At 42.3% G+C, this 27,419-nt stretch overlaps 1 protein-coding gene across 8 annotated transcripts in view; it reads left to right on the top strand.

The window, feature by feature from the left end:
• The window catches only part of TRIM37 (tripartite motif containing 37), a 103,423-nt gene that overhangs the window by 57,181 nt on the left and 18,823 nt on the right, over window positions 1–27,419 (top strand). For 2 of the 8 annotated variants that reach the window (XR_011363199.1, XR_011363198.1), the window contains exons 17-27: window positions 959–1,098; window positions 1,181–1,269; window positions 2,748–2,942; window positions 8,629–8,934; window positions 10,349–10,483; window positions 11,818–11,989; window positions 13,422–13,543; window positions 15,909–16,058; window positions 17,927–18,005; window positions 19,264–19,471; window positions 26,616–26,691. Coding sequence is in view for 5 of the 8 variants with exons in the window: in XM_069971223.1 (XP_069827324.1) it covers window positions 959–1,098; window positions 1,181–1,269; window positions 2,748–2,942; window positions 8,629–8,934; window positions 10,349–10,483; window positions 11,818–11,989; window positions 13,422–13,543; window positions 15,909–16,058; window positions 17,927–18,005; window positions 19,264–19,267 (1,392 nt within the window). In the remaining 3 variants the exon portion in view is untranslated. Of the gene's footprint in view, window positions 1–958; window positions 1,099–1,180; window positions 1,270–2,747; window positions 2,943–8,628; window positions 8,935–10,348; window positions 10,484–11,817; window positions 11,990–13,421; window positions 13,544–15,908; window positions 16,059–17,105; window positions 17,154–17,926; window positions 18,006–19,263; window positions 20,324–26,615; window positions 26,692–27,419 lie in introns of those variants that run through there. The other 6 variants (XM_069971223.1, XM_069971220.1, XM_069971224.1 and 3 more) reach the window with 4 other exon arrangements.

Genomic DNA, 27,419 nt, shown 5'->3' with positions numbered 1-27,419 from the left:
CAGACAGTGCCATCTGGGTGGGGCCTCACAACCGTCATGCCGCCGTCTCCCTGCCTACTTCAGTGCCGTAGTCCCCACTCCCTCCGTGACTTAATTGGAATAGGTCACTCTGGAGGCTGGGATGCATCCTCTGTGCCACAGGCACAAGAAGAGCAGATGGGATGAATCCTGGCCTCCAGAGCGGCCCATTCTGATATCACAGAGGGGGGCAAGGACTATGGCGGCAATGTAGGTGGGTAGATGGGGCATGATGCCCATGAAGCCGTGCCAAGATGGCTCTGTCCACCAATGATAAAATGCATTTTTGACTTTAGAGAGATGGTGTATACAGGTAGATATGAGGTTTGCAGAATTTAAGCTTCAGAATGATGATTAGAACTCCATGTATGGAAAGGAGGTGACAGCAGGGGAAGGGGAGAGCAATCTGCAGGATACATGCGCTGCTAATGACTTACATCAGCTATGCCATTGATGCTAATCTGTAAGCACCCACCAACCACTCCAAACAGCTGCCATCATTCCATCCTATCCTGTGCAGCTATTTTCTTCTAAAACCTCTTTTAATCCAGCAGCACAGTGTCAAAGGGGTGGGGCCTATAGTGTCTATGTTCTAGGCCTGCAGCGCCTCTCCAGTCTCCCTCCACTCCTTCCCCTTCTCCAGCAACGGCCCCTGTTGAGAATTATCATCTTCGGTGTTGTCTCAAATGAGCGTATGCTGCCTACACCACATGTGGGGGGCACGACAACCCTTTGACACTTCGTTGCCAGATTAGATGTTTTTAAAGAAAATGGCAGCATCAGCAACAGAACGGACCCCAGGACAAGATGTTGAATGATGGAAAAATACTGCAAAGACACCATCACTTGTTTTTCAAATTTAGTGAGCTTAGCTATACCTGTTTTTAGTTGTATTCATTGCCTAGGAGGTAACAGCCCATTAACATGGTGTTTGTGTTAGCAGCAAGAGCTCTCTGATGGGGATTTGGATGTAGATCTGGTTGGGGATGATGAAGTAAACCATTTGGAGGGGAGCTGTTCCTCTGCCAGCTCTACTGCCACCAGTAACACAGAAGAAAATGATATTGATGAAGAGACCATGTAAGTATGTCAACAGGGATAGCAAGCAGATATTTACTTCTGCATTTCCTTTTGTGATATACACTGTTTCCTTTTTTTTTAGGTCGGGTGAAAATGATGTGGAGTATGGTAACAATATGGATTTGGAAGAAGGGGAATTGATGGAGGATGCAGCTGCTGCTGGCGCCTCTGGTAAGACTTGAATCAAGCCAAACATGTAACGTTATTAAAAGTCTTAAGAGGAGTCCCTCTGCCAACGCGCATTACAGTCTGTTCCAATTTCAGCCTTTCAAAGAGACCAGCATGTGCCTTTTCATCACCTGAGAGTACAGTACCGATCAATTGGATCCACACAGAGCTGCCACTTCTGTACACTGTTTCTCCCAGTGCTTTGTATTTTTCGTATTGTATAGTTAGCCGACTATAAATAGGACCTCAGGACATGTCTGCCCCTTTTCTGGGTATTGTTTGTCAAACAAAAGAATAAACCAGTAGGCAGCCAATTCTTGGCTTCCTCTTTGCTTACATATTCTAGAATGTTGTTGTTATATATATTTAATTTTTTTTTTAAAGCTGCATAATCTCTCTGTATTCATATACTTGAGGTTTAAGATGTAGGCATTTTACAGCAGGAGCACTGAAATGTCTTAACATGCTCTCCAGTGTGATGAGAACGGCCTTCTAATCTTTGAAGTATGAGCTCTTTACACTAATATAAATAGGGATTTGGCCGGTGACTAGCGTAGTAAATAAAATGATCGACTTGTGTGCATTCTGTCTCCATTGCACTACAACATGTTTCTTTTGTGCATGTTTAACATCCATCTCAGCAGGGCCGTATCCAGGTTTTTGTGGGCCCTCTGGCAACAGAGCCTCAGAGGGCCCTGCATCCATCCACTATGCACCCATCATCCACACACTAAGCACTTGAGACACCACTAACATACACAAACACACATTACTGACACAATGACTTATGAACAGAGACTGACTGACACACAGCACTTACAGCTCAGTCTTCTCCCTCTTCCTCTCTGTCAGGCTGCACACCACACTGTAAGGTTAAGGACCTTTGGGTCACGTGAACAGTTCCTTTACCTATTCCCCTCTCTGTGCAGGACCTGCTCCCTTTCCTGTGTCTTCTGATGCTCAGGCTGCTCACCCTGCACTCCAGTGAGCAGGCTGAATATTAGAACACCAGCCCTTCTCCCTCTCTAGGCCTTTAGAGGCGCTGTGGGCCCCGCCACTTGCCCAGGTAAGCCCTGTGCTGACACCGGCCCTGCAAGTTTTTATAGAGGGCACATCCTGTGGGGGGTATCCCACTTACCTGAGTAGGTTGTGGTACAGTATAGGCACAACTCTGTAGAACACTTGTATATGGATGTTAACGCCGTTCCTCCAGGGACACCGCTGTGGAACCAGTGGTAAGACACAATCTGAAGCTTTATCCTTGCAAAGACTGATGGACCTTTCAACCACCTTTATGGACGAATGCCTCCATATAGGGGGTAAAATGATCCATCGGTCCTTGCCAGAATCAACCTTCAGATCAGTATCCTGAAGGGATAGTTAGTGTCTTACATATGTTATGGTTTAAAACCATGAAGCCATGTTGAATTGCTTGGATAATGTCTTCTCTGTTAACCCTTTCTTTATATGTTGTACTTCAGCGAGCAACCACAACTATGGTAGCAGCAGAACCTCAAGACGCACTGGAAACAACTTGAGTTCCTCCAGCAGTAGTAGCTTATTGGACCTGGATCCTCTTATTCTTATTCATTTACTGGACCTTAAAGATAGAAATAGTGTGGAAAATCTTTGGAGTCTGCAGCCTAGGCCTCCTACATCAATCTTCCAGTCTTCAGGTAATTTATTATTTTGCACTTGGGGTCCTTTTAAACGGACTGATACGGTGTCGTGTGCAGACACAAACAAGATCGGTGCTCATTTGCAGTGCCTTTACAAGGCATGATAAATCATATGTCTGCACGAACGATCACTGTGATGTTCATGCGCCAATTAACATTCTTTGTTATGGGTTGCATGTCTCCTGTTTTACAAAGACAGATGTGCAGCCAATAAAGTTTAATTTTAACACTGCACATAATCCTCAAATCAGACGATGAGCTGACAATTTGCCGCTGATCGCTGGCACTTTTTGGGTTCATTTACACAGAAAATTATCTGACAGATTATCTGCCAAAGATTTGAAGCCAAAGCCAAAAATGGATTTGAAAAGAGAAGAAATCTCAGGGCTTCCTTTAGCACCTGATCTCTGTTTATTGTCAGTTTCTGTCTTTGGCTTCAAATCTTTGGCAGATAATCTGTCAGATAATCTTTCTGTGTCAATGGACCCTAACACCGGCCCATTTTAAGCTAATTGAGCATTTCTAGGAAGCTCTTTGCTGCTGATGGGCCTTTAGGACTTCCAGCCTCTCATCTCTTCTTGTTTGCAAAGAATTTGGTCAGAACCCTTCAGAGGACAAATTCTGAAGAGCTAATTTATGATCCTATTGTCTGCAGTTCCAAACAAACAAGAGGACAGAGCAAGTTTATTTAATGGTAATGTGGTATAGAGCAATTTTTTTTGTTTTTTTTTTAAATCTTGAAATATCTATCTTCTATGTGCCCCCTGTGGACTATTGAAAATTGTTTTTTTTTTCTTCTCTTTTAATCGCCTATATTTTTATGTATTTATTTTTACCGAGCCAGAGCCTGAAACATGTTTTCTTCTAATTTTTATTTAATTGAGTAATCCAGGATTAGAGAGACTTGGGTGCCTTTAAACAAAGAACAGGGCATAAAGGAAAGACTGAGATTTCTGCGCTCTTCAAATCCATTTCTGGCCTTGGCTTTGAATCTGTCAGATAAAGCTTTGTGTAAAGGCACCCTTACCTGCCTCCCCCCCCCCCCCCCTAGAAACAGCATCACACCTGTCCAGGTTGTGTGTGGGTCTACATCTCTGCTCAGTTCACTACAATAGAACTGTGCTGCACTACCACATACACTGCGGTCAAGAGTGGGGCTGTTTCTGGAAAAAATCAGCCATGTTTTCTAATCCTGGATAACCATTTTAGCTATAAGAAAACCTCAACTACAACAAAAACACATAGGAGGCAACACAAAGATCCCGTCACAAGTTGCAACAGGAAATAAATGGGCATGTAACACACCACTACAAGCAACCAATCAATCAATCAGTGATCAGAGGTGACCACAAGGAGCCAAAGATGGGCGGGAGAGTAGAGAAAGAAGAGAGAAGTGCAAGTGAGGATAGGGTGGGGGTGTCACTCCAGGGATGTGATGGAGGAGGTGACTCCAGTGTCCTTCTCTGAGTGGACAGACTGGAAGGGGAGATGATCATAGGTCTGCCTGCCTTGAGGAGATTCCTGACCCTGAAAACTGGTTGGCTGGGAAATCGTAATTTAGGGGAAAAAACACTAAAATTGATAAAGTATGTTTTGAATCATTTTGATTTAAACAGTAGATCATTTTGTGCTTATAGCTTGCCTCTTATAGATCCTGTAGCATAAAACAAAACTTTTTCTGTAGCCAGCCGATTGATCATATATGTTTTTTTTCTTCCTTCCTTCCTCCCTCCCTCCCTCCCTCCCTCCCTCCCTGTAATGACTCCTTTTATCTGTACTGCTTTAGAAACATAAAGAGAGGAAATTTTAAGTTGTGTTCAGCCTGGTGCATATTTATACTTACCTTCCTCGCTCCTGTCAGTGCCACAGTTCTCCTGGAGCTGGTCCCTATCCTGAGCACTCTGTATGATTAACGTTTGCTCGTGCACTAATTAGAGGCTAAGGTGGGATACCTGACTGAGTGTGCAGCGTATATGACTATCCCAAACAGCACTGTGGAAGAACAGCCGCATAGTTGTGATACATTAGGCTGTGCACGTTTTTAAAGGAGAACTCTGGATAGGGAAAACTTTCTCTTAACCCCATAAGAGCCACGGGCGTATATTTACGCCCTGCGTTCTGTAAGGGAGTTTAGAGCGGGGCTGCGCGGCGACCCCGCTCTGAATCGCCGCGGTCCCGGGTGCCGCATGTAGCCCGGGACCGTGGCTATTAGCGGGCACTGCGATCGGACCAAAGTTGACAGCTGCAGCCGATCCCTGGTGTCTAGTGGGGTGGATCGCAACGTCCCGGAGGAGGGATCCACACATCCTCACCCGGCCGGAGTCTGTGCCGTAATGGTGCTGATCCCGGCTTGGCATTCGGCTGCTTCCGGCTGCGGCAGCCGGAAGCAATCGTGTGCCTGTCTCATTGATCTATGCTGTATATCTATGCAGCATAGATATCAATGAGAGATCAGTGTGCTTATACTAGAAGTCCCTCCCCTAATAAGTCAGAATCACCCTCCTTTTCCAATGTTATAAATAAAAATAAATAAATAAACATGTTTGTTATCGCCGCATCCGTAATCGCCCAAACTATTAATTTATCACATTCCCGATCTCGCACGGTAAACGGCATAAGCGCAAAAAAAACCAAAGTGCAAAATTGCGCATTTTTGGTCGCATCAAATCCAGGAAAATTGTAATAAAAAGCGATCAAAAAGTTGCCTATGCGCAATCTAGGTACCGATAGAAAGAACAGATCATGGCGCAAAAAATGACACCTCACACAGCCCCATAGACCAAAGGATAAAAGCGCTATGAGCCTGGGAATAGGGCGATTAACGACTTGACGTACATTTATAACAAGTCAGTTTTACCCCAGGGAGAGCGGCGCAAAAACAAATATCCCCTAAATAAACAAAATTGTGTTTTTTTTTGTTTGTTTGTTTTTTTTAATTTCACCACACATTTATTTTTTTTTTCTGGTTTCGCAGTGTATTTTATGAAAAAATTCAGCCAGTCATTGCAAAGTACAATTAGTGGCACAAAAATAAGGGCTCATGAGGGTTTCTAGGTAAAAAATTGCAACTGCTATGGCCTTTTAAGCACAAGGAGGAAAAAACGAAATTGGCCTGGTCCTAAGGGGTTAAAAAAAATCTATTAAAAGGTATATAGATGTCTCTGTATTATGATGTATGCGCGGTTCTGTCGCATTGGTAGTTGACGGACTTCCAGGAGGTGAAGAAAACTGGCCTCCCTGCAGTCCACACTGTCTCCTTCTCAGTCTGCTGCCCCTTCCTCAGGAGACACAGATCTTGTGACCATTGTCACATATTCAGTTTGTTTGCTGAGCTCAGACTGAGGATGCAGGATATGGGTGGAAAGGGGCAGGGCATGGGCAGGAGGGCCGGTGTTATGGGGTCTGGGGGAGGAGGCGGGGGGAGACACCTTGTCTGTATTTGAATTGGAACACACATCACTGTAGGGGACCTACAGTCCAACTGATGATGGAGCGGACAGTGGGAGAATAGTAAAAAATGGTGGCTGACAGCAGTAGCTCTGTTTTATGGGTGGTGGAGTGAGTGAGCCTAACTTCTCTACTAACACCCCTTCTGACAGCGGGGTACTGCTATATCCTATTTCCTCCCTTATGTCAGCTCTTCTGCATAAGCTTACTTTAAATTATTTTTAATAGAATTATGACATTTTATTATCCCAGTGCCCTTTACTTGCCAAAAAGCAAATCTATGGACAAGCAACATGGCCTATCTTCTAGCAGAGATGACTGTACAGCTAATGACTGATTTCAGTTGCACCCACTCTTCCAGCAGCCGCTTATACCATCTAGTGCAGTGTCGGCTTTGCACTGTGATTCTGCTTATTTAGATGCCATGCAGCTGCAAGTGAAATGATTGCTTATCTCCAGAATGTTCTTGTTTTGCAGATAATCAGGCCTGAACTGCCAGCCTTGCCAGGTCACTTCATAGCATTTACTGTGGCAGAGATTAAAACAATAGAACATTTGATGAACCATTTTCTTTACCTCTTTCTTGACACCGCTGATTGCTTAAATCAGCCAAAGGTGCTTGAACTACATAACTTATTTTGTAAGTGCCAAAACAAATGCCAGTAAGACTGAAGACCTGGCCAGTAAGAATCCTTACAAGTTTTCTTATATTTTTTCAGGCCTATTGATTTGATTTAAACCAGCATTTTAGTGCTTTGTGTTCACCTCTTCATATTCTGTACTTTTGTGCTCTCTCTACTTTTACTGTTTTCGATTAATATTTTTTTTTATCTGGCACCTTTCACTTTTTAAGAAACCAACTGGTAATAATTGAACTATCCATAGCGTAGGCAAAGAGGGCTTCTCGGCCTCCTCCGTCTGTGGCTGAGCAGGCTTTTTTTTCCCAATTTACGTAAAGGGGGTTTATCTGGAATAAATTCCAACTAAGGGTGCTATTACACAGGATTATGGCAGCCCAATCAATACTGTAAACAAGCGTCAATCTGCTAGATTGGCGCTCGTTTACTGAGCCTATTACACAGCCCGATAATCATTTAGGAAGGGCTGCACGGACATTGGTAGCGATGTCCGTGCAGTCTTTGCCTAAACAGTTTTTACACTAACTATCCATGTTCCCGGTCTCCTCCTTCACTCTGCTTGCTTCCTCCCTCCCCAGTCCTGCGCGCTGCAGCTTCAGGGCAGCTAGTCACAGCTGACAGGCTGCTCAGCCAGTCACTGGCCGGGACCACCGCAACTGACAGGCCGCTCTGAAGCTGCAGCGTGCAGGACTGGGGAGGAAGCAAGCAGAGCGAAGGAGGAGACCAGGGATGTGAATAGGTAATGTAAACTGTTGAATTGTCAGCCGCTGGCCGTGCATCGCTATTACGCGTAGCGATGCGCGGTGGGTGCCCCGATGATTTTAGGTCGGGGCCTAAAGAAACCATTTCTTCGGCTAATCATTGTCTGTATTACACAGAGCGATAATCTGCCGAATTGGGGTGACCTGTCAGTAATGTATACTTACCTGTCCTGCTCCCCCACCACTGCTCTGCCTCCTGCTCTGCATCATTGTCAGTGTTTTCACAACATCCGCTGATGTCCCGTTCCTATAGGTCTTTAAAACACAAAATTGCAAAAACTGAAATTTGTTTGGTCCTTAAGGGGTTAAACCTTGGATGTCTCTAAAAGGGGAACTATCAGCAAGTTTGTGCAAACGAACCTGCTGAAATCCCCCTGCAGCTTTGTACCTGATGTTTGCACTGCTGTGCTTCTTGTCTCTGTCGGTCCCACCGTTTTTGTTGTGTTTGATTAAAATCAAATATGCTTGTTAGGAGCTCTGGGGGAATTTCTTGGCCCCCTTTAGTGACACCACCTTTATGCATTTTCATGTATGCATAATCATGCCAGTCTTTGGTGCGCTTCCTACCAAATTTTGCATATTTGATCTTAATCAGACAGAAGAAAATGGTGGGACCGACAGAGACAAGAAGCACAGCGGTACAAAGCTGCAGGGGGATATCAGCAGATTAGTTTGCACGAGCATACATAAGTGAGACCCATTCACAAGACAAGAGATCAAGCTGTGACGTAAACAATATTTATTTTAAAACCGCAAACTGAACATCAGGAGGAGGGAAAAATAGGGGTGATTTTCAAGACTCCATACTAAAGCACTTATATCCTCTTATGCTTTCAGCATCCTGTTCTCGCAAAGACAGAGACTCCCGCTCACAACAGACATCCTGGCGCGTGTCTCCAGATCTGAAGATGTTGAAAAGGTACAAATCTCAGGTCCTTGAGGTGCGCAGCAAGCTTTCTGCTGTGAAGAGCCAGATCTGTGAAGTCAGGAGCAGTAGTGCTGGGCCTAATGAAAGCCAAACAAATGGCAGCGGAGAGCTGGACACTTTAGCCACAGGAAGTGGGGAAGGATGTAGCAAGTTACACGAACTCGGAATGGAGTTGCTTAGGAAATCTTCTCTTGCAAGCTGTTATGTGAGAAACAGTAAGTCTGAAATTGCTTGATTTTTTTGTATTGTATTTAATAGCTGCTTGTGCTGTGATTTTTCTATAGGTCTTACAAATTACCATACAAGATTCTAGTATATAAATGTATCCCCTTTAAGGGGGTTATGCAGCATTATAAAAAAACATGGCTACTTTCTTGCAAAAACAGCACCACTCTCCCCAGGTTGTATGTGGTATTTCAATTCAGCTCCGTTCACGTCAACTAAACAGCTGCAAACCCCCACCCGATCTTCAGCCATGTTTTTGTAGCCTCTTTAAAATTGATGTGTTGCCAAGTTTGTGTTTTTTTTTTTTTTTTTGTTTTTTTTTAATACAGATACTGAAACATTTTCTGATTTGCACGTTTTAGCAGTAGTCATTTTTGGGGCAGCCATATTGCCTGAACTAATTTAAGGGTACCTTCACACATACCGGATTTTTAGCGAAACTTGCTGCGAATCCATGTAGTGTGAATTTCTCTGGGGTTACATATCCACAGCGGAACTTATGTAACCCGGCCCCTTTAACCATCCAACCCCCCCCCCCCCCCCCCCCGAGGCCCCTGGCCTGGTGCATACATTACCTGGTCGGCGCCTCAACTGTGTGTGTCAGTCCCCATCAGTGCTGCCGCTGCGAATCTGGTACGTGTGAAGCTACCTTAACAGCATTTAGAGATGCTTTACAGCAAGCCACATGGACATAAGCACAGTACATTGAAGAGGACGCCATTCACTTTTATAGGAGATTTTTCTAGGGGTCCTCTGTGACCTGTGCAGGGAGGGTGAGGCTGAGCTCTGACTTCTTGTGAATGGTGTTTTTCTTATCTATACACTGGTGTCATTTTTTACCATAATCCTGTCTGTTATGATAAGAAGGATACAGCTATTTTTATCTATTTATTTTTAGAGTTTTAGTGTTCACCAGTGTAAATGTGTTACTTTTACAGACAGCTTGATAGGCTGTCCATTGCTCCATTGCAGACCAGGGTCTTCCTGGGTCCAATTTTAAAGATTGCAGAGTGGTTGGACCCCTTCACGGTCAGGCACTATCCTGTCCAAAGGGCATACATGTCTTTAGTAGAATCTACCACATATGTGCAGCAGCTCCTCATGATTATTAGATTGTCAGCCTTGGATTTTTGTTTTAGAATTGATCCTAACGTATGAACGTAACCTTGAGGTACAGAATTTGTCAAGGATGCCTGTATTCTACATGTTTTACCTATATCCCTGGTGCTGCCACATTCTTTATCATTGATCTAGTCCCATAACGGTTGCTTGTTTAGTGTAATTGTCTATATGATGTCTGGGAACCCCACTGGGGAGAGTTACTGGTGTGAGTGGATAACATTCAATGTAAACTGGTATTGCAACAATAACATTAAATGAAGTCCAACAATTTCACCTTTCCAGCAACCGCCAAGAAATGTAATTCCCCCAAACATTCACGAACCAGCGAGCGAGCAGGAAGTCTTTCCTTAAGGAGAGCCGTAGATGGCGGGGACAACAACCATCGTGCCAAAGGAGAATGTCAAGCTCCCGCCGAAGGTATTCTTATTAATATTTGCACATGTGCATACTAATTCCATCCTACTGGTCCGTTTACACAGAGATTTATCTGACAGATTTTTGAAGACAAAGCCAGGAATGGATTAGAGAAGAGGAGAAATCTCAGTCTTTCCTTTATGACCTGTTCTGTTTATAGTCTGTTCCTGGCTTTGGCTTTAAAAATCTGTCATATATATATTTGTCTAAACACACAATTACAGATGTAATGTAAATAGGGCATAAAGAAAGATTTGGTTTTATCTTGTAATTTAACTGAAGTGTTTTCATTGACAGTCTCTTACCAGACACATCACTGCAGGTTCACTATCGGCTGTACCCTGTATTTCAGTTTGTCTCTTTTACCTCAGTGGAAAAAGCTGCAATACCAGGTACAGCCGCTAGTAAATCTACAGGGCCGAACCACATAAGCTGTGAAACAATTGCAGTGCCGACAGGAGACCTCCGGTTCCAATGATCAGCGGAGATGCCTGAAGTAAAGGCCTATTATACGAAGCAATTATCGGCTGTATTACACCTTTTAATGTCTTTCAGCATGTTTAAAGAGAAACAGATCGCTGATCTCAGGGAGACCAGCCAAACGATAACACTGCCGGTTGCTAGTGAGCGCTCAATGCAGTGAAATCCTAGGTGCATTGCCCCCTGGAAAGCATGAATATGCAAAAGAGCCCATGGAGCCTCCCTCTGGGAAGGCCAGGACCCAGCCAAGGAGTGGCTCCTGTAAGGAAACCACCAAAATGCAATGCACCTAGGATTTCACTGCATCGAGCACCGAGCGCTTTCACTAGCAGCCAGCAGTGTTATAGTTTGGCTGGTCTTCCTGAGATCAGTGATCTGTTTCTCTTATGGCTCTACTAGGCATTGCTCCCACCTAGCCAGAATCCTGCTCCACACTGATGAAAGGCAACACCCCGAAACAGCTGTATGTGGATGGATACCTGGCCTTGTTTTTTCCTTTGTCATTACATTATCTTTTAGGGCCACTTAATATGGTGGTTTCCTTACAGGAGCCACCCCTTGGCTGGGTCCTTCCCGGAGGGATATCTGGCTAGTCCTGTGTTTTGAGACTCCGATGAGGCTCCACAGGCTCTTCTTTAGCATGCTTAAAGAGCAACGATCCACTGCCGTCGCACCTCGCAATAGGAGTGGCGGCTGCAGACAGACTGCTGATCTCTTCTATGGTTCTGTACTGTGTAAAATCCAGAAAAATAGGGGATTCTGGGATTTTTAGCTTCTTGTCTACCTCATATTTGCACTCCTTACAATGAAATGGTTCCAGCTTCTAATATACTAATACAGAACTGTCCTGTTTTCAGCTTGTAACAATAACAACAAGAATGGCAGCAGACATGGATCCCCAAGATCTCTAGGTAACGGAAGCCCTGAGGCACCATCCAGCTCTAAAGCAGAAGACAGACAGCCGGACCTCCTCAGTGCAGAAATCCAAGCCATGTGCTTGGAAAAATCCAGGAAAATAGTGACATTGGGGTATGTTAGTCTTTCTATGGATGATCTATGTAGGAAGCCTATTTGAATTGTTTAACAGTACAGCCAACATCTTTTTGCTCTTGTAAGACACAGGGATGTGGAACCCCTTTCTTTATGATTTTTATTTTTTATTTTTTGCTTCTTTAGTTTGCTAAAAGACACCCAGCCAATACTAGTTGGGTTTAGGGCCAGTTTGCAGTTGACCCCTGTTTACATGTGCTACTATTAGGCCCCATTCACACGTCTGTGTCAGTTTTTACTGTCAGGAAATCCTGATTATGAGACCTCAAATGTCATCAGGAAAGTATCAGGATTTCCTGACAGTAATCCGTTTTTACCATCAGGAAAAACCTTCAGGATTTCCTGATGAGAAAAAAGGGGTTCTCAATATGGTCTAGTATGCTAACATACATCACAGGTACCCACACAGCCCCTAGTGTACCTGGATGGCCACAGACTGCAGAACTACAACTCCCATCATGGACTGCCAGCTGAGGCATGATGAGAGCTGTACATCAGCAACCTGGATGGCCACAGGCGGCAAAAGTACAACTCCCATCATGACCTGTCAGCAAGGCATGATGGGAGTTGTACTTCTGCAACCTGGATGGCCACAGGCTGCAGAACTACAACTCGCATCATGGCCTGCGTGATGGGAGTTTCAGTTCTGGGGGGATGGGGGGCGGGATGTTTAACTCACCCGTCGTCGTCGGCAGCTGGTGGTGAGTTCCGTGGGGGGTGCGGGTGATCCGGCGGCTGCCAGCAGAGCGGATCGGGCGGCTGCTTTGCGGTCCGGGAGGGGGGTGGGCGATGGGTTTTGCGGATCGGGCGGATAGGGGGGGGGGGTGAGGTGGGGGTGCCAGTAGTTGCGGGGGCTGGCGGGCTCTCACCTATCCGGAATCACGGGCACTTTCCCGATGTACATCAGGAAAGTGCCCGTGATTCGGGCCTTCCCATAGACTTCTATGGGGGCGTCTGGGCTGGAATTCCGGATAAAAATAGGACATGTTTCTATTTTCCTGAACGGACACCCTTCTGGAAAAATCCGGAAGGGTGTCCGTGACTAAAGTGTATGGGTCCGTGTGAAGGGGGCCTTAGTCACATGACACTTGTCGCTAGCTGTATGTTATAACATTAGAACTTATTATTATACCCATGTAAATGTATATACTGCATTTAAGGGGGTCTTCCCTTATCGTAATGTCATGAAATAACTCCGGGATATGCCATAACATAATGACCAGTGAAGCAGAAGGAAGGGAGAGTGATCCCTCCAATATGACGTTCCCAGTCTGTGCAGGCAACTGTGCTGTATCGTCTCCCTATGTAGAGAAATTGGCAAATATTTCATTGCATATATGGTGAGAAATGGTCTTCTCATAATGTACTAGTTTGGATAGATAACTAATGAAATCTGTATCCTCTTACAAAGGTCAAATTCTAAAGGATGGAACGGAAAAGATACTGTACAGCCTGGAAGCTTGGACAGCGATCAGGATGCAGGTGAAATTAACCCCATGATATCAGACGGAGCTACATCTTATCCAGATGAAGGTGAAATGTGTTTTATCTCCTGCGCTCCTCTTTCTTCACCTTTACTTGGCCAATATTTGCCATTAATAATTTCGTATATGCTTTGTATTCTAACAGTGAATATTGAAATATGTGACCAACTAGTGATGTGGGGGATGTGATTGGTAACATCTGCCACTGTATACAGTATTATGAGATTTATTTAAAAACAACTTACAACATGCTGGAACCAGCATAAGTAATAACAGAGGCTTTACTCAACCCCCCCATAACACACATCAAATGCTATGATAGCATTGCATAAATTATGCATGTGTTGTAGCATCTATTCAATGGTCACTGATATGCAAAGCATGCTGTAAGCGACCACTGAGGCCATGCACTGCTGCACAATGTACATGTCGTACAGGACTGTCAATTGAGGACATTGGAGAAGCTATGAGTTCACTAATATTTGTAAATCTGCAGCAGTGAAAACAGTGCAGTGCTATGTGCCACCCTCTGTTTTATATAGGGAAATACACATGGGTGGTACTTGCGCTCAAACAGGAAATAGTAACATGGCCATCCACAGGGGTTGTAATGAAAATAACTAGAACCCTATTTCTACTGTGTTGAATTGACACACCTTCCATCGCTAGTAACATCCCTTTTTTTTTTTTTTTGTTAAATATTGCTGTTAATTAAAAAAAAAATCAGTATGTTTTATCGATTTAAAGTGACACTGTCACCCCCTTTTTTGCATTTTGACTGCTCTCCACAGGTGTAAAGGGTAAATGTTACAGCTTTCGTTACTTATTTTATATTCTACCTCATGGTGCTTGTTCTGGTAAAAAGTCGTTTTTATCACCTGTGGATTGTTATATGTGGGCAGTGCTTCGAGGCCTATGTGCCACTTAGCCCCACCCCCATCTGTGACGCCATAGCCGCATAGGCCCCGCCCCCTCAGCAGTCATTGGAAGGACCTGCCTAAAGCTCTAGGCCCCTTGATTGTCCCACACCAGTGTCCAAAGAGGGGGTGGGGCCTATGCGGAAATGACATCATGGATGGGACAGGGCTAGGTGGCGCTAGGGGCGGAGCGATGTAGCACATAGACTGCAAGGCTCCGCCCACATATACCAAACCACAGGTGATAAAAACGACTTTTTACCAGGACAAGCACCATGAGGTGTGATAAGTGATAAGTAATGAAAGCTGTAACATTTACCCTGTGGAGAGCAGTCAAAATGCAAATAGGGGGTGTTAAGTAGATAATGTGCAGACCTGACCGTTCCAAAGAGGAATGATTGTATGTATGCATCTAGGAAGGGCGTCTATGACAAGTTTGGTGAATGTAATGAGGTCTACAAATGGCCAAAAGGCCTGGGGAATAACGCTGCCCCTTAGGAAACCTGACTAAAATATAACTTTTAATTTATAAATTAAAATGAAATATATTGTGGAGTACATAGAATAAAGTTAAAAACGCAATCTACAATGCTCTGATACAAACTGTTGATAGTACAGACCGGAAAAAAAAATGGTGCAATGTAGAATCTATCCACAGCAGAGCCCGATGTGATCATTGATTAAAACCCTAATAGCCCCTTCTACATGTTTTGCAGCAGCAGCGTCCTCAGGGAGGATAGCTATACTGCACTATAGAAGCACAAAAATACACTTTTTTTTTTTTTCATGACAGCAAAAGGTTCCTCATTTAATTCTTGTAGTTTTTTTATTTTTCCAAAGCATTGTTCATGATCTATCTTTTTCCCCACCATCTTAAATGCTTATACTGTAGCTTTATCGTAGATCCCCACCTGCAGGAGAATACAGTAGCTGGCACGACGTGATGCACAAAGCTTTCTCAGTAGGCATTTTTAAACAATTACTAACAGCGTCTATTGTTTGCTGGCTGTTTCAGCGACAAAAGTCTTGATTTTTTTGTAAGTGATCTTGAATACAATAGTGTGTTTTATTTATTTCTTGCTATATCCTGGCATTCTTCCACCTCTGCACTCATTTAAATTTCAATGACTGATGGTTTGTAGTACAGATCTTCTATTAAGGTGCCAGCATCCATCCCTATCTGCAGCATGTGAAAAGTGTGTAGGAGTTGGCATTTAGAGTAGGTCTTTCAATGACATGGTATAAGAGACGTTTTTCACGCTTAGTCACTGCTGCGTGATGTGTTCTACTGTACCATTTAGTCTCATTTACAAGATTACTGGATTAACATTTTCACTGCTAGGACTGGCAGTGACATCTGTAATGTAGTGTACACTCGCCCGGGAATGGTCACTGTAAGGTACTGATGTCTTGTTTCATTCTTTATTGTTAACAGTGTTTGTTTTATCCAATTCTGCATTCTAATCCTGTTTTCATCCCCCCCCCCTTTTCCATTAGCCGGCTTATGCTCCAAGCACGTTCTTCACATTTTGCCAGGAATGAGTAGTGACAGTGACATTGAGTGCGACACTGAAAATGAAGAACAAGAAGAAAGTATTACCTGTGGCAGCTTCAATGACACTTTCACAGCACAACCTTCTGGTGACGGTGAGGTTTTTTTTTTTCCTCTCTCTCTTGGGACTATATACTAAATACCCGTTTTCCGAATGGTTCTATTGTGTATGCTCCACTCCTGAATGCATGGGGGATTCAGCACCTGATAGGGCTAGGCTTATTACCAGAGGTTCACTTCTAACATCATACATTTTATAGTTCTCATAGATGCCTGAAAAAAGTGTAGTTAAGTGTGCAATGATTGAGCTTGAACGGCATCTGACCACACCACCTTGTGGTTATGTCATGTACTGCAATTGTTTGTTTACTGTTAATATGCATTTCTATTTTGTGGGAGTCGTCCATGGTATTCTTCCTTTTTAGTAATGATGAACCCTCCCAGCCATCCAGCAGTAATGACTACGTTTGTATGTTTTTTTTATTACCTTCTCTGCTATATGCGGTTTCAGAGGTTGGTTACCATAACACCGTCATTTTCCTCATGCTGATTTAGAACGTCAGAAACCAGATTATCATTGACTTGACTCTATTTTATTAGATTACTCTGGGTTTTTATTTACGTTTTTTTACTAGGATGAGAAGAAACAGATGTGTTAGTGTAATAACTGCTTGTAAAGAACACACGTTGCAATACCGGCTTTCGATGCTTTGAATGTAGCTAAAATGTTATGTCCTTTGGAGTGCTACACATAATAATAAGGATGTGTGAGAGTCCTGTGTTGGCTACTGGGGTACAACTTAGAGTCACTGTCGTGAACATTTTATTTTTTGCAGAAATCAATAGTACAGGTGTTTTTAAGAAACGTCGAAAATTTTTATCATGAAAAAGCAGTTTGAAACTCTCCCCCTGTCTTCATTGTTCTCCTATGGAGAGAGGGAAAAGAGAAACCAAAACAGGACAACAAAGAGTTAATTAAAAGCTACATTACCCGACTCTGTCCTCTGATGTCACCACTGACCTCTCTGACCTCTGAATAGCTCCCCCACTGAGGAATCCTTTGTTCTCTGTTTTCTGCTACCAACATTTCTCCTCCATTTCTCTCCCCCCCCCCCCCCCCCCACCCCCTTCCCTCTTCATAGAACAGACAGGACGCATCTGATTGAGATTTCCTGATTCTGAGCAGTGGATGACAGAAAGGAGAGGAGGGGGGTGAGTCTTTTTAAATGCAGATAATGGCATATTTGCCCAATAAACCCAATTAAAAAGTTTCTTAAAATCACCTGTACTATTGATTTCTTGATGACTGACACTAAAAAAAAAAAAGTCATTTAAAAATTTTTTTTTTGCAGAAATCAATAGTACAGTTGATTTTAAGAAACTTTTTAATTGGGTTTATTAGCCAAAAAATTAATTTTTTTAAATGAAAAAGCAGTTAGAAGCTCTCCTCCCTGTCTTCATGGTTCTCTTATGGGGAGGGGTGGAGGGAGATGAGGTTCCAAAACAGGACAACAAAGAGTTAATTTACAGCTACATCACCAGGCTATCTGCTCTGACATCAGTTCTGACCTCTGAATACCGTCTTTCACACAGCTCCCGCTGTGTAATCCTTTGTTCTCTGCTGCCGACTAATCTACCTCCTCCCTCTCCATAGGTTACACAGGGTACGTCTGATTAAAAAAGTCGAGATTTGTGTTTCTCACAAGTTTGCCAAGCAAACCCCTGACTTCCTGCCTAAATGACCATCATTTTATTACATATAACAACATGTACAAAACTATACTGCCTCTCCATGATAAACATTATTTTTACGTCACTTTGACAAAATAATAATCGGATTTAGACTTTTTGTTAACGAATACCTCTAAAATAGTGACCTTTTTGAAGGGTTGTCCTAGGATTAGATGGATCCTTTTTAGTACACTTACTTGTGGTAAAGTATATAATATTTTTCCCTATGTAGATCAAGGTTGTCCTTTTCCAGATGACCACAACATAAGCTCAGAAGACCTTCATTTTGCTGCTGGCGACAGTGGTGGGAGGTAACATTTATTTCTGACATATTTTCTTGTATATGAATGGTAGCTTTTTACAGTAGCATGAGCTGTGAATCTGACCAACCCTTTTACCATTGTAATACATTGTGCAGGCATTCTACCTGAACAGTGAAGAGCATGGAAGTCAGCAGGAGCGTTTAGTAGAGGGTCTTTGTCACACAAGCCTTTGGTGACAGCACAGTGCCTTGGTTTTAGAATAGAAATAGAATAATAGAAACTTGAGCAATCTTTATCATATTGTTTAGTGATTTAATCTACCATAATTTCTATATACCAGATGTAGCTAGATTTCATTGGAAGGAAATGTAAATGTTCGTCAGAGAGAATCTGTAGATGTATATGTATTCACCATCTCTTCTTGGGCAAAAGACTAGACTCTTGCAATTGCTTCAAATTTCTCTTTTAGTTATATTGCGCCTTTGGCTGGAGATTATAATGCTTAGATGAGAAAACTGGAGTAGAATTCTCACATGCTTGCAATTTTATGCTAAAGTACATAGAAATGTGACCAGAAAAGGAGCATGCAAGCCTTGATGAATTCCCACAGAGCAGAAACATTTTTGTTCTTTTAAATCAACTGGTTTCAGAAATTTATATAGATTTGTAATTTACTTCTATTTAAAAAATATCAAGTCGTCTTGTACTTCTGAGCTGCTGTATGCCCTGCAGGAAGTGGCGTTTACTTTTCAGTCAAAGTGCTCTCAGCTTACATCTCTGTCTGAGACAGGAACTCTCCAGAGCAGTAGGAAATCCCCATAGAAACCCTTCTCTGGCCAAGACTGGAACTGTCCAGAGAAGGAAAGTTTTTCGCTGGGGTTTCGCTCCTCTGGGTAGTTCCTGTCTTGGCCAGAGATGTCAGCAGAGAGCATTGTGTCAGACTGAAAAGAAAGCACAGTTTCCTGCAGAACATGCAGCAGCTCATAAGTATGGGAAAACTTGAGAATTTTTAAATAGAAGTAAATTACAAACCTATACTACTTTCTGAAACCTGTTGATTTGAAAGAAAAATGTTTTTTTGCCAGGAGTATCCCTTTAAACACCAACTGGCTGTTTGAGAAATCCGTAACATTGACTTACAAACATCCACAGAGCAGGGAGAAAAAGAAAGTAACGGAGACTTAAATAAGAATCATACTATAAATAGTAATTATTGCAGATATCCATGTAAATCCTCAAGATTGATTACTTTTTCTTTCAGCTGTATTCGGCCCTTTCATTTGTTTGTATTTTTATGTTTACCTAGGTAATTGGTGGGAAGATTAGGACTTCTTCAACTGAGGTGAAGACTCAAACTACGAAACAATAGCATACTTATGACTACATCCGATCTAAAGCGCACATTCACTGCTGTACTTATTTATATAACCAATTATGGCGCTCAGCATTACAAACAAGTCCTAAGAGAGAGGGTTGTACAGTAAATGTGCAGAATTAAACAGCATCTCCTTCTGGTTAGTACCATGTATCCATCGTAAGCCAAGGGATATGGAAAGCTGTCTTGTAATGTAAGCTAATAAATACATTCATTGTATGCGCAAGAGGGTGAAAAACATCCTGCTCACAAAGGAGAGAACAGTAGAATAGAAGATAAAGTATATAAGTCTTAGCTGCACTGTGGCGGATATATATATAATATTTTACCAGGCTCTTACCCATAACACTTGTCACATACCTTTTTTGATTTGCACCAGTGTAAGAGGAGATCATCTACATCCTAGGAGTGAAACCTGTGGCACTCCGAAACTACAATGCCCATCATGCCAAAACAAATTTGGCGGTTTAGGCCTGATGGGAATCGTAATTCTGCAACAGCCGGAGGGCCACGGGTTTGACATCTTTAATGTGTTTGGATTATGTAGATCTACTGAGCTCACTGCAGGGAAAAAGGGACAATACAGTCAATCTATACCAGGTCGTATTTGTTAAGCTGAGGACATATTCTTTTCTCTTTTTATAAAAGGGTCTGACACATGAAAAATGTTCCAGAATTGGTATCTCAGATAACGCTGCATTTTGCTGGTTCTCTGTTGTTCCCCTTAAATTATTATGAATAAATTACCAACTGGGCGTTACTATTTATCTTGTCAAAAAGGTCTGACCTTTGACCTCCCATAACATTCTGAAATAACTTTTCCTAGAATGGTTGGGTCAGAAGTGGTGACAAGTCTTCTCATAACAAATTTAATAAGGGACACCTCAATCCATTACAATGATTGGTTACTGCCCAGTACTGTACAATTCCTTAAGAAATCAACTCTTTATCATCTGCATGGCAACCAGAAGAAGGTATGTGTACTGTATTGTAATATTAAAATCATTTTTATGTTCTGTGTCCTCAGGCATGGGGAAGGCAATAATGATATGGCAGCATTCTTATTAGGTTCTAGAAGACTACCAGCAATAAATACACTTGCAGCCTAACAGTAGAGCTGGCATGATTTATAGTATTTACATAGCTGAGTATATACAACCCTTCAGGTCCACATGTGTTAGATCCTTCAACCACAAACCTATTTTTCTGAACTGATATGCAACTGTGTGCCTTCACATGTATGCAAATATTGGAAAATGAAGACATTCCTAGTAGGAGAGCTAGAGAAACGCAGTCCGTCAGGGTGCATAGCCGCTTGTATACCGGTCCTCATAGTAAGCTCCCCTGTTGGTATGAATTAAGATGGCAGAACACAAGAATGAGAATATTTTCTGCAGTAATTCTTTAGAGCCTTGTCTACAATGACATACTTCTTGTTTATATGCGTACTGTTTACTGGATAGGCTTAGTTTTATCCATAGATACTTTGTCCATGGATGGGGGGGGGATCAAGTACTTGAAGCTTTACTTCCCTGGATATGCCTTTTTTTTTTTTTTTTTTTTTTTTTTTTTTAAACCCAATAACAGTGAAGATCTACTGTACCTCAAGGGTTCCTCTTGGGGTATGCCTGCAAAAGGCATTCCCAATATGTGTGACTGTTTAGGCCTGATTCCTCCCCCCCCAAAAAAAAAAAAAAAAATCACAAAAACAGGAGTAAATTGGCAATATTCTTACTATTCTTTACAGATAAGTAGCAGGGCAACAATGATTTTTCTAAAGTGTGCCTCGTGTTCACACAGGACTCTTTATTACAGTCTATGGGGCAGTCTTTTTCCCTCAGCTAATGGCTTGTATGCAAATGGGGAGCCAGAACTTCTGTTAGTGTGTTCAGTAGGGGTTACCCCTTTAACATTATTTATACTTAGAGGTACTCCGGCCGGGGAGGGGGTGGATATAGAAGCCGCCGGTCACTTACCTCCTGGTTCCAGGGCCGGGTCCCAGAACGCGCCGCCCCGTTCTCCCGTCTGGCTGCCACTTCCTGGTCTGAGCTGTGGCTTGAGACATGACTACTTAAGGCAGCTCAGCCATTCAGCGGTCGTAGCGGAGTCCTCCCTCGGCCGCTGAATGGCTGAGCTGTCTTGAGACGTCACGTCTCAAGCCGCAGCTCTGACCAGGAAGCGACAGCCGGACGGGAGAACGGGGCAACGCGATACGGGACCTGGCGCTGAAACCGGGGAGGTAAGTGACAGTCTGCTTCTATATCCACCCCCTCCCTGGCCGTACACTGAAAATGACCCTAGCCCGGAGTACCCCTTTAACTGTAAGCTATGTTACTGGTGATACTATATTCCACTCCACCTGGGAAACATTAATGCAGTGAATTGTTACGACTGCATTATGTCCATCTGGAACATAATTTTGTTATGTTGACAGCCTTGTCCCCTATAGACCAGCAGTTGTCTGGGCACATATCAGTCATATTAAACGTCACATGTGGCTATAGATCAATGTGATTTGCCTGCAACATCCAAGGAAACCACAATGCCTGCTTCCAACATATTATTACATCTATCCTAGATTGTTCAGCTCTAATACTATGTTGTAACTATTAACCTGTTGTCATTCCATTTCACAGATCACCACCTTGTGAGGCTTCCAGTGTATTTATAATAGTGTGTAAGCTGACTACTTTAGGTTTATGTAGAGCGCACGTACTGTATATACACTTACTGTCCACCTTCAAGGGTTACTACAATCTGTGTCCCAGTTAGATACCGATCCCTCTACGCCAGCACACATTCAGCCTGGGCACTGAATTATTTATACATTTGTCTAATCCTAAGGAGAGTTTTACCATATAACTGTCAGTGGTGACCAAATCTCTTCTGTATGATTTCAGCTGTTTTTAATTTGTTTAAGCTGTAGAAATGTTTGTTCCTCATAGACCAAGTGAGCAATGGAGACATTGCCAAACCTGTTGCTGCTGTTTCTAGCATTCAAGCTGCTGTTTGCATTGTTACTATTGCCTGACAAACTGGTACTTGTATAACTAAATATGAATATCAGCTATTTAAACTGTCTAGTCATGTCCACTGTCCTTTTATTTGTGGTTTTTGTGTTTTGTTTTAATCTGTTTATTTTGAACTGAATGGAATTTTGTTGCACTTTTTGCTAATAAAACTAAACATTTTAACATTTTGCTGTCTAAATTTACAGTCCGGTAACCTGCACAGAGGCGGTGTTTCTGCTGGGCTAATGCAGATATCTGTGAGTTAAAGTAAGGGCCCTATTCCACCAACAGATCTGACGACAGATTATCTGCCAAAGATTTGAAGCCAAACCCAGGAACAGACTATAAACAGAGAACAGGTCATAATGGAAAGACTGGATTTCTCCTCTTTTCAAATCCACTCCTGGGTTTGGCTTCAAATCTTTGGCAGATAATCTGTTGTCAGATCTGTTGGTGGAATAGGGCCTTAAGGCTGGGCTGGATTTAAATCTGCAGCAAAGGAGCCCCAGTCTCAGATTCTGTTGGAAACTCTGGCCAAAAAAGCACAGCATGATGCCCTATAGTCAGTGAAATGTGTTTTTTGTTGTTGTTCTGCCCCTTTTAAAGTGTAACTATCATGTAAACAAACTTCTGACAGCAATATATCAGATGGGGGTCTAGGTGCTGAGACTCCGCTGATCACTAGGACGATGGGGCAGATGTACTTAGCAGCACAGCACTTAGCCCATTGGGGGGAGGGGAAAGAATATCACTTTGGAATGTGAATCGCAACTTGCAGATCTCCAATAAATTGTTAGCTATTAGAGATGAGCGAACCTCGAGTCCATCCGAGCCCGATCGTTCTGCATTTGATTAGCGGTGGCTGCTGAAGTTGAATAAAGCCCTAAGGCTATGTGGAAAACATGGATATAGTCATTGGCTGTATCCATGTTTTCCAGACAACCTTAGAGCTTTAACCAAATTCAGCAGCCACCGCTAATCAAATACCGAACGTTCGGGCTCGGATGGACTCGAACCCGAACCCGGTTCGCTCATCTCTAGTTACAACCATAGGTCACTCTCATTAGTTTTAGAGCAGAAAAACATGGGCTACTAAACGTCTCTGCACCCCTGACCCCCACTGATACTTCAGATATGTCGCTATGACTTGTCAGAGGTTTGTTGAAAATGAAGGCCCTATTACACACACAGATTTATCTGCCAGATCGTTGAAGCCAAAAATAGGAACAGGTTATAAACTGAAAACTGGTAATAAGGGAAGAATTGACATGTCTCCTCTTTTTAAATTAATTCCTGTCTTTGGCTTCAAAAAATCTGTCAGATAATGTGTGTGTGTAATAGGGCCCTTTTAACCTCTCGCCTCTGCGGCCACTTTTGGCGTTAAAGGGAACAAATCAGCACGATAGAGCTACAGGGCAGCTCACCAGCCGCGGCTGCAGCAGTAGCTTTACATCGGGAAGAGAATTATTATGGCATGCGAGGATGAGAGGGGGGTTGCAACTAGTCATGTCAGCGGGAAGCCGCCGTGACACTGACTGTCAATAATCCTCACAGAGAGCAGTGACTAGAGGCCCCTTATAAAGAGTTGCAAATTTTGAATAGTCCAAATATAGTGAACCGTTTGCTTGTGTGTCACTGTGTAGCTCAGTCTCATACATCCATTTAGTTTATCCCAAAATAAAGACATTAGAAAATAGCTAGTTGACAATTTTTGTTTTATTACTGTACTGGTCAAATCCCAACAATATTTTATTTGATAGAACATCTTGTATCTTAGGTTAACACAGAATGGACTATCCATTTAGTCCAGGGTTTATGGTCTTATGAACAATATAAGTGAAATGAATATTTAACCTCTTAAAATAAGGTCAGAAGGAAAAACAGGAACATAAGCAATTGGACAAATAGGATCAGTTTTAAACATACTTAGTCTGGAAACACAACACTAGTAGAAATCCACTTTGCTTTGACATAACACATGGGAAGTTAGTTTTATGCTGGTCATTTATGGTTAAACAGACAATCCACTTGAGTAAACACAAGGTAAAAAAAAATAAAAAATACAAGGTTAGACTTTTTGGGTGTTATTGGACTTGTGTTGCTTTTTGAAACCAGCACAAAAGTACTCCTATTTGTAAGGAATGGGTATCCCTTGACCTTCTAGAGTAGATTGATACCGCACATTAATGTCTTTGCCGCTCCACTCTAGGTGCCTTGAAAAGCTGGATCCAGTCCTAGGAAACTTCTCCCAGGACTGGATCCAGCTTTTCCAGGCACCTGGGGCAGAGCGCTCCAGACTTTAAAGGCAGCAGGCTGATAAACTGACTGCCGAGCTAAAGAGATGCGCTTTGTTTGTACTGTAAATTGGCTCATCTCTAAGCCTGGCCCCAACATGATGTATGGTGCATGGCTACCTTAAAGCGTAACTGTCATTTCAGGGTCATTTTTCTGAAAACATTAAATAACAGTACAAGCGATTTTAAGAAACTCTAATAGGTTTTATGTACTAAGAGTTTCCTTCTGTACTGAAAAAGCAATCTCCCAGCCTCCCCCCTCACTGCAGATGAAGCAGGATTTCTGTCTCCATTATGTGGCTATGGAGAGGGGAGGGGCTGTTAGGAGTGACTGAGCACGGAGCAGTCCTGCACAGCACAACACCCTGCAATCTTCTCTCAGTAAGTTCATAGATAAGCACTAACCTTTCTGACCCCAGAATCCTGTTTTTTTTTGGTGCCCAGAGAGTCTACAAACAGCTGACCTTCATGTCACACCTTCCTGCTCCCTCATCTCCCTCGGCCCCTCCCCCCTTCATAGGCTTACAATGGAGAGAGCAGAGCCCGTCTTCACTGGCTTCTCTGTAATGAAGACGTGTTTGCCTGATAATGCACAGATAAGAAGTCAGGGGGGGAGGCTGGGAGATTGCTTCTTGAGTACAGAAGGAGGCTTTTTTGGCTGATGAAACCTATTACAGAGTTTCTTAAAATCGCTTATACTACTGATTTCTGCAATAAAAAAAAAACATGACAGTTACGCTTTAAGCCCTTGAGATACTAGTGGTGTTTGCAAGCTGCATGACACTATGAAAACATTACAGTTCTCAAGATTTGCTCTGAAACTTAATTACTGCAGGGTATGAATGAAAACATATTCTGGTTTCAGACTCTCAATAAAAGTCTGGAGAATTCCACATCTAAGGCTTTGTTCATATTGTGATTTACAGACATGTTGCACATATGTAACATCATGTCAACATAGGATGCAAACATCTAAATGCAAAGACACTCCTGGGTCCCACTGACTTAAATGGCAAGTGTAGTCAGCTGATCCAAACTGGTTTGTGGTTGGGCCCTGACCCAATGGCATGGTTAGCTGCTCTTTTGGGTCTGAGCTGAAACACTCAGATAAAAAAAACCTGAGCATAGGCACAACCTGCCTACATTAGTGCCTTTAAAGTCAATGGGTCTATGTCTGCATTTTGCCAAAATGAGATGCTACGGTGTAAGTAGCAAATTGTGATATGAACATTATGTATGATACATGAATATGATATATCTTAACACTTTCAGTTTTTACCTGCCAATAAACTGGATTCACAAATTCTTCTTCATGGTATTTTAATTGCTTTTCATTCCAAATAACGTTAACTTTTTTGTAAAATATTACATTTTACTTTTTTCACGGTATATTTTTTTTTGTACTAGTAAAATTGTAGAACAAAATAAAAATATGAAGGTTATAAAGAACACCAGTAAAAACGCATAAATGCGTTAACACTGAAAAGATCCAATAATGTCCCATGTTTAACATATGAAATTGAAGGTTCAGGTTAGTGAAGTCGTGATGAAATTAGAAGGGAACAAAAGTAACCAAAAAATGGAAACACAACTAGAATTGAAATTGCCATTATCATTTGTGTCTATTCGCTGTAAGAATACTGATGGCACTTCTAGGCAAATCAAATATTTACATATGTATAATAACGCATCTTCCACCCAAAGCGGCTCCCAGCAATGGGTGCAGGTGTGATACCTCTTCTTGAAGCCACGTTAAGATGTATACAGGTAAACCAAGTGGTTTATTTTCAACTCACAGTGAAGTTTTCAAGCGAGTTATGAGAAGTGTAAGGTTGATGACTTGGGGGTTATAGATCATAACCAACACACTATACTCTTATATTGTCATTTCCACCAGATGTTACAGGGATAATCCAGTGTGTAGCTGAATTATATACATAAATATATTTTTTTATATATATATTTTTTTTTTTTATAGTAACACATCAGCACTACCAGGAACACGCTAAAAGTACAGAACACAGAACCTGAGGATTACTCCTCTGCATTAACAAGTAAATAAATACAATGTTATAATAGTTTCATAACGGTCTAATAGTTTGTCTTTACATTATCACCAAGTTATACTGTCATAAATTACAATATACAGCGATGTTATATATCATTAGTTATAAGGGTAGTTATTGCTTACATCAGCAAGCAGCAAGTTAGGGCACAGATTTCTAATCACCAGTGGAATGAAGAGAGAACACTGTATTTCACAAAGAACTGCTTTGCCTAAAGCATAGATTCCAGAGCAGTATATATATATCAGACCAGTAAACCACTACTATATATAGGTATCTTTATGGTGAAATGTCTGTCACATTAATAAGATATGACAAGGCTAGTGCTTAGAAGTAGCGACACAAAATGTCCTCTTAATGTCATTACATTGTATCCTACCCTTAGTCCAATAAACAGTTCATTTTATGGACAGTATATCTAATCACTCTGGTTTTTCAACTTTTTCCATTTTGATTAAAATTGTGAGGGGATAATAATATGTACCAGATATATTAGGAAGCACAGACCATTTATCCATTGGAAAGAGAGGGGGGGCAAGAATATCACTTTAATGGAGGTCTGCCAGTTGTGATTCACATTCCAAATTGTTAGCTATTAGAGATGAGCGAACCTGGAGCATGCTCGAGTCCATCCGAGCCCGATCGTTCGGCATTTGATCAGCGGTGGCTGATGAAATTGGATAAAGCCTTAAGGCTATGTGGAAAGCATGGATATA

This window comes from Dendropsophus ebraccatus, chromosome 5 (genome assembly GCF_027789765.1).
Source record: "Dendropsophus ebraccatus isolate aDenEbr1 chromosome 5, aDenEbr1.pat, whole genome shotgun sequence".
In the NCBI taxonomy this organism is placed as follows: domain Eukaryota; kingdom Metazoa; phylum Chordata; class Amphibia; order Anura; family Hylidae; genus Dendropsophus; species Dendropsophus ebraccatus.
The sequence above is the reverse complement of the archived record's forward strand: the minus strand, read 5'-3'. Positions and strand labels throughout refer to the sequence as shown.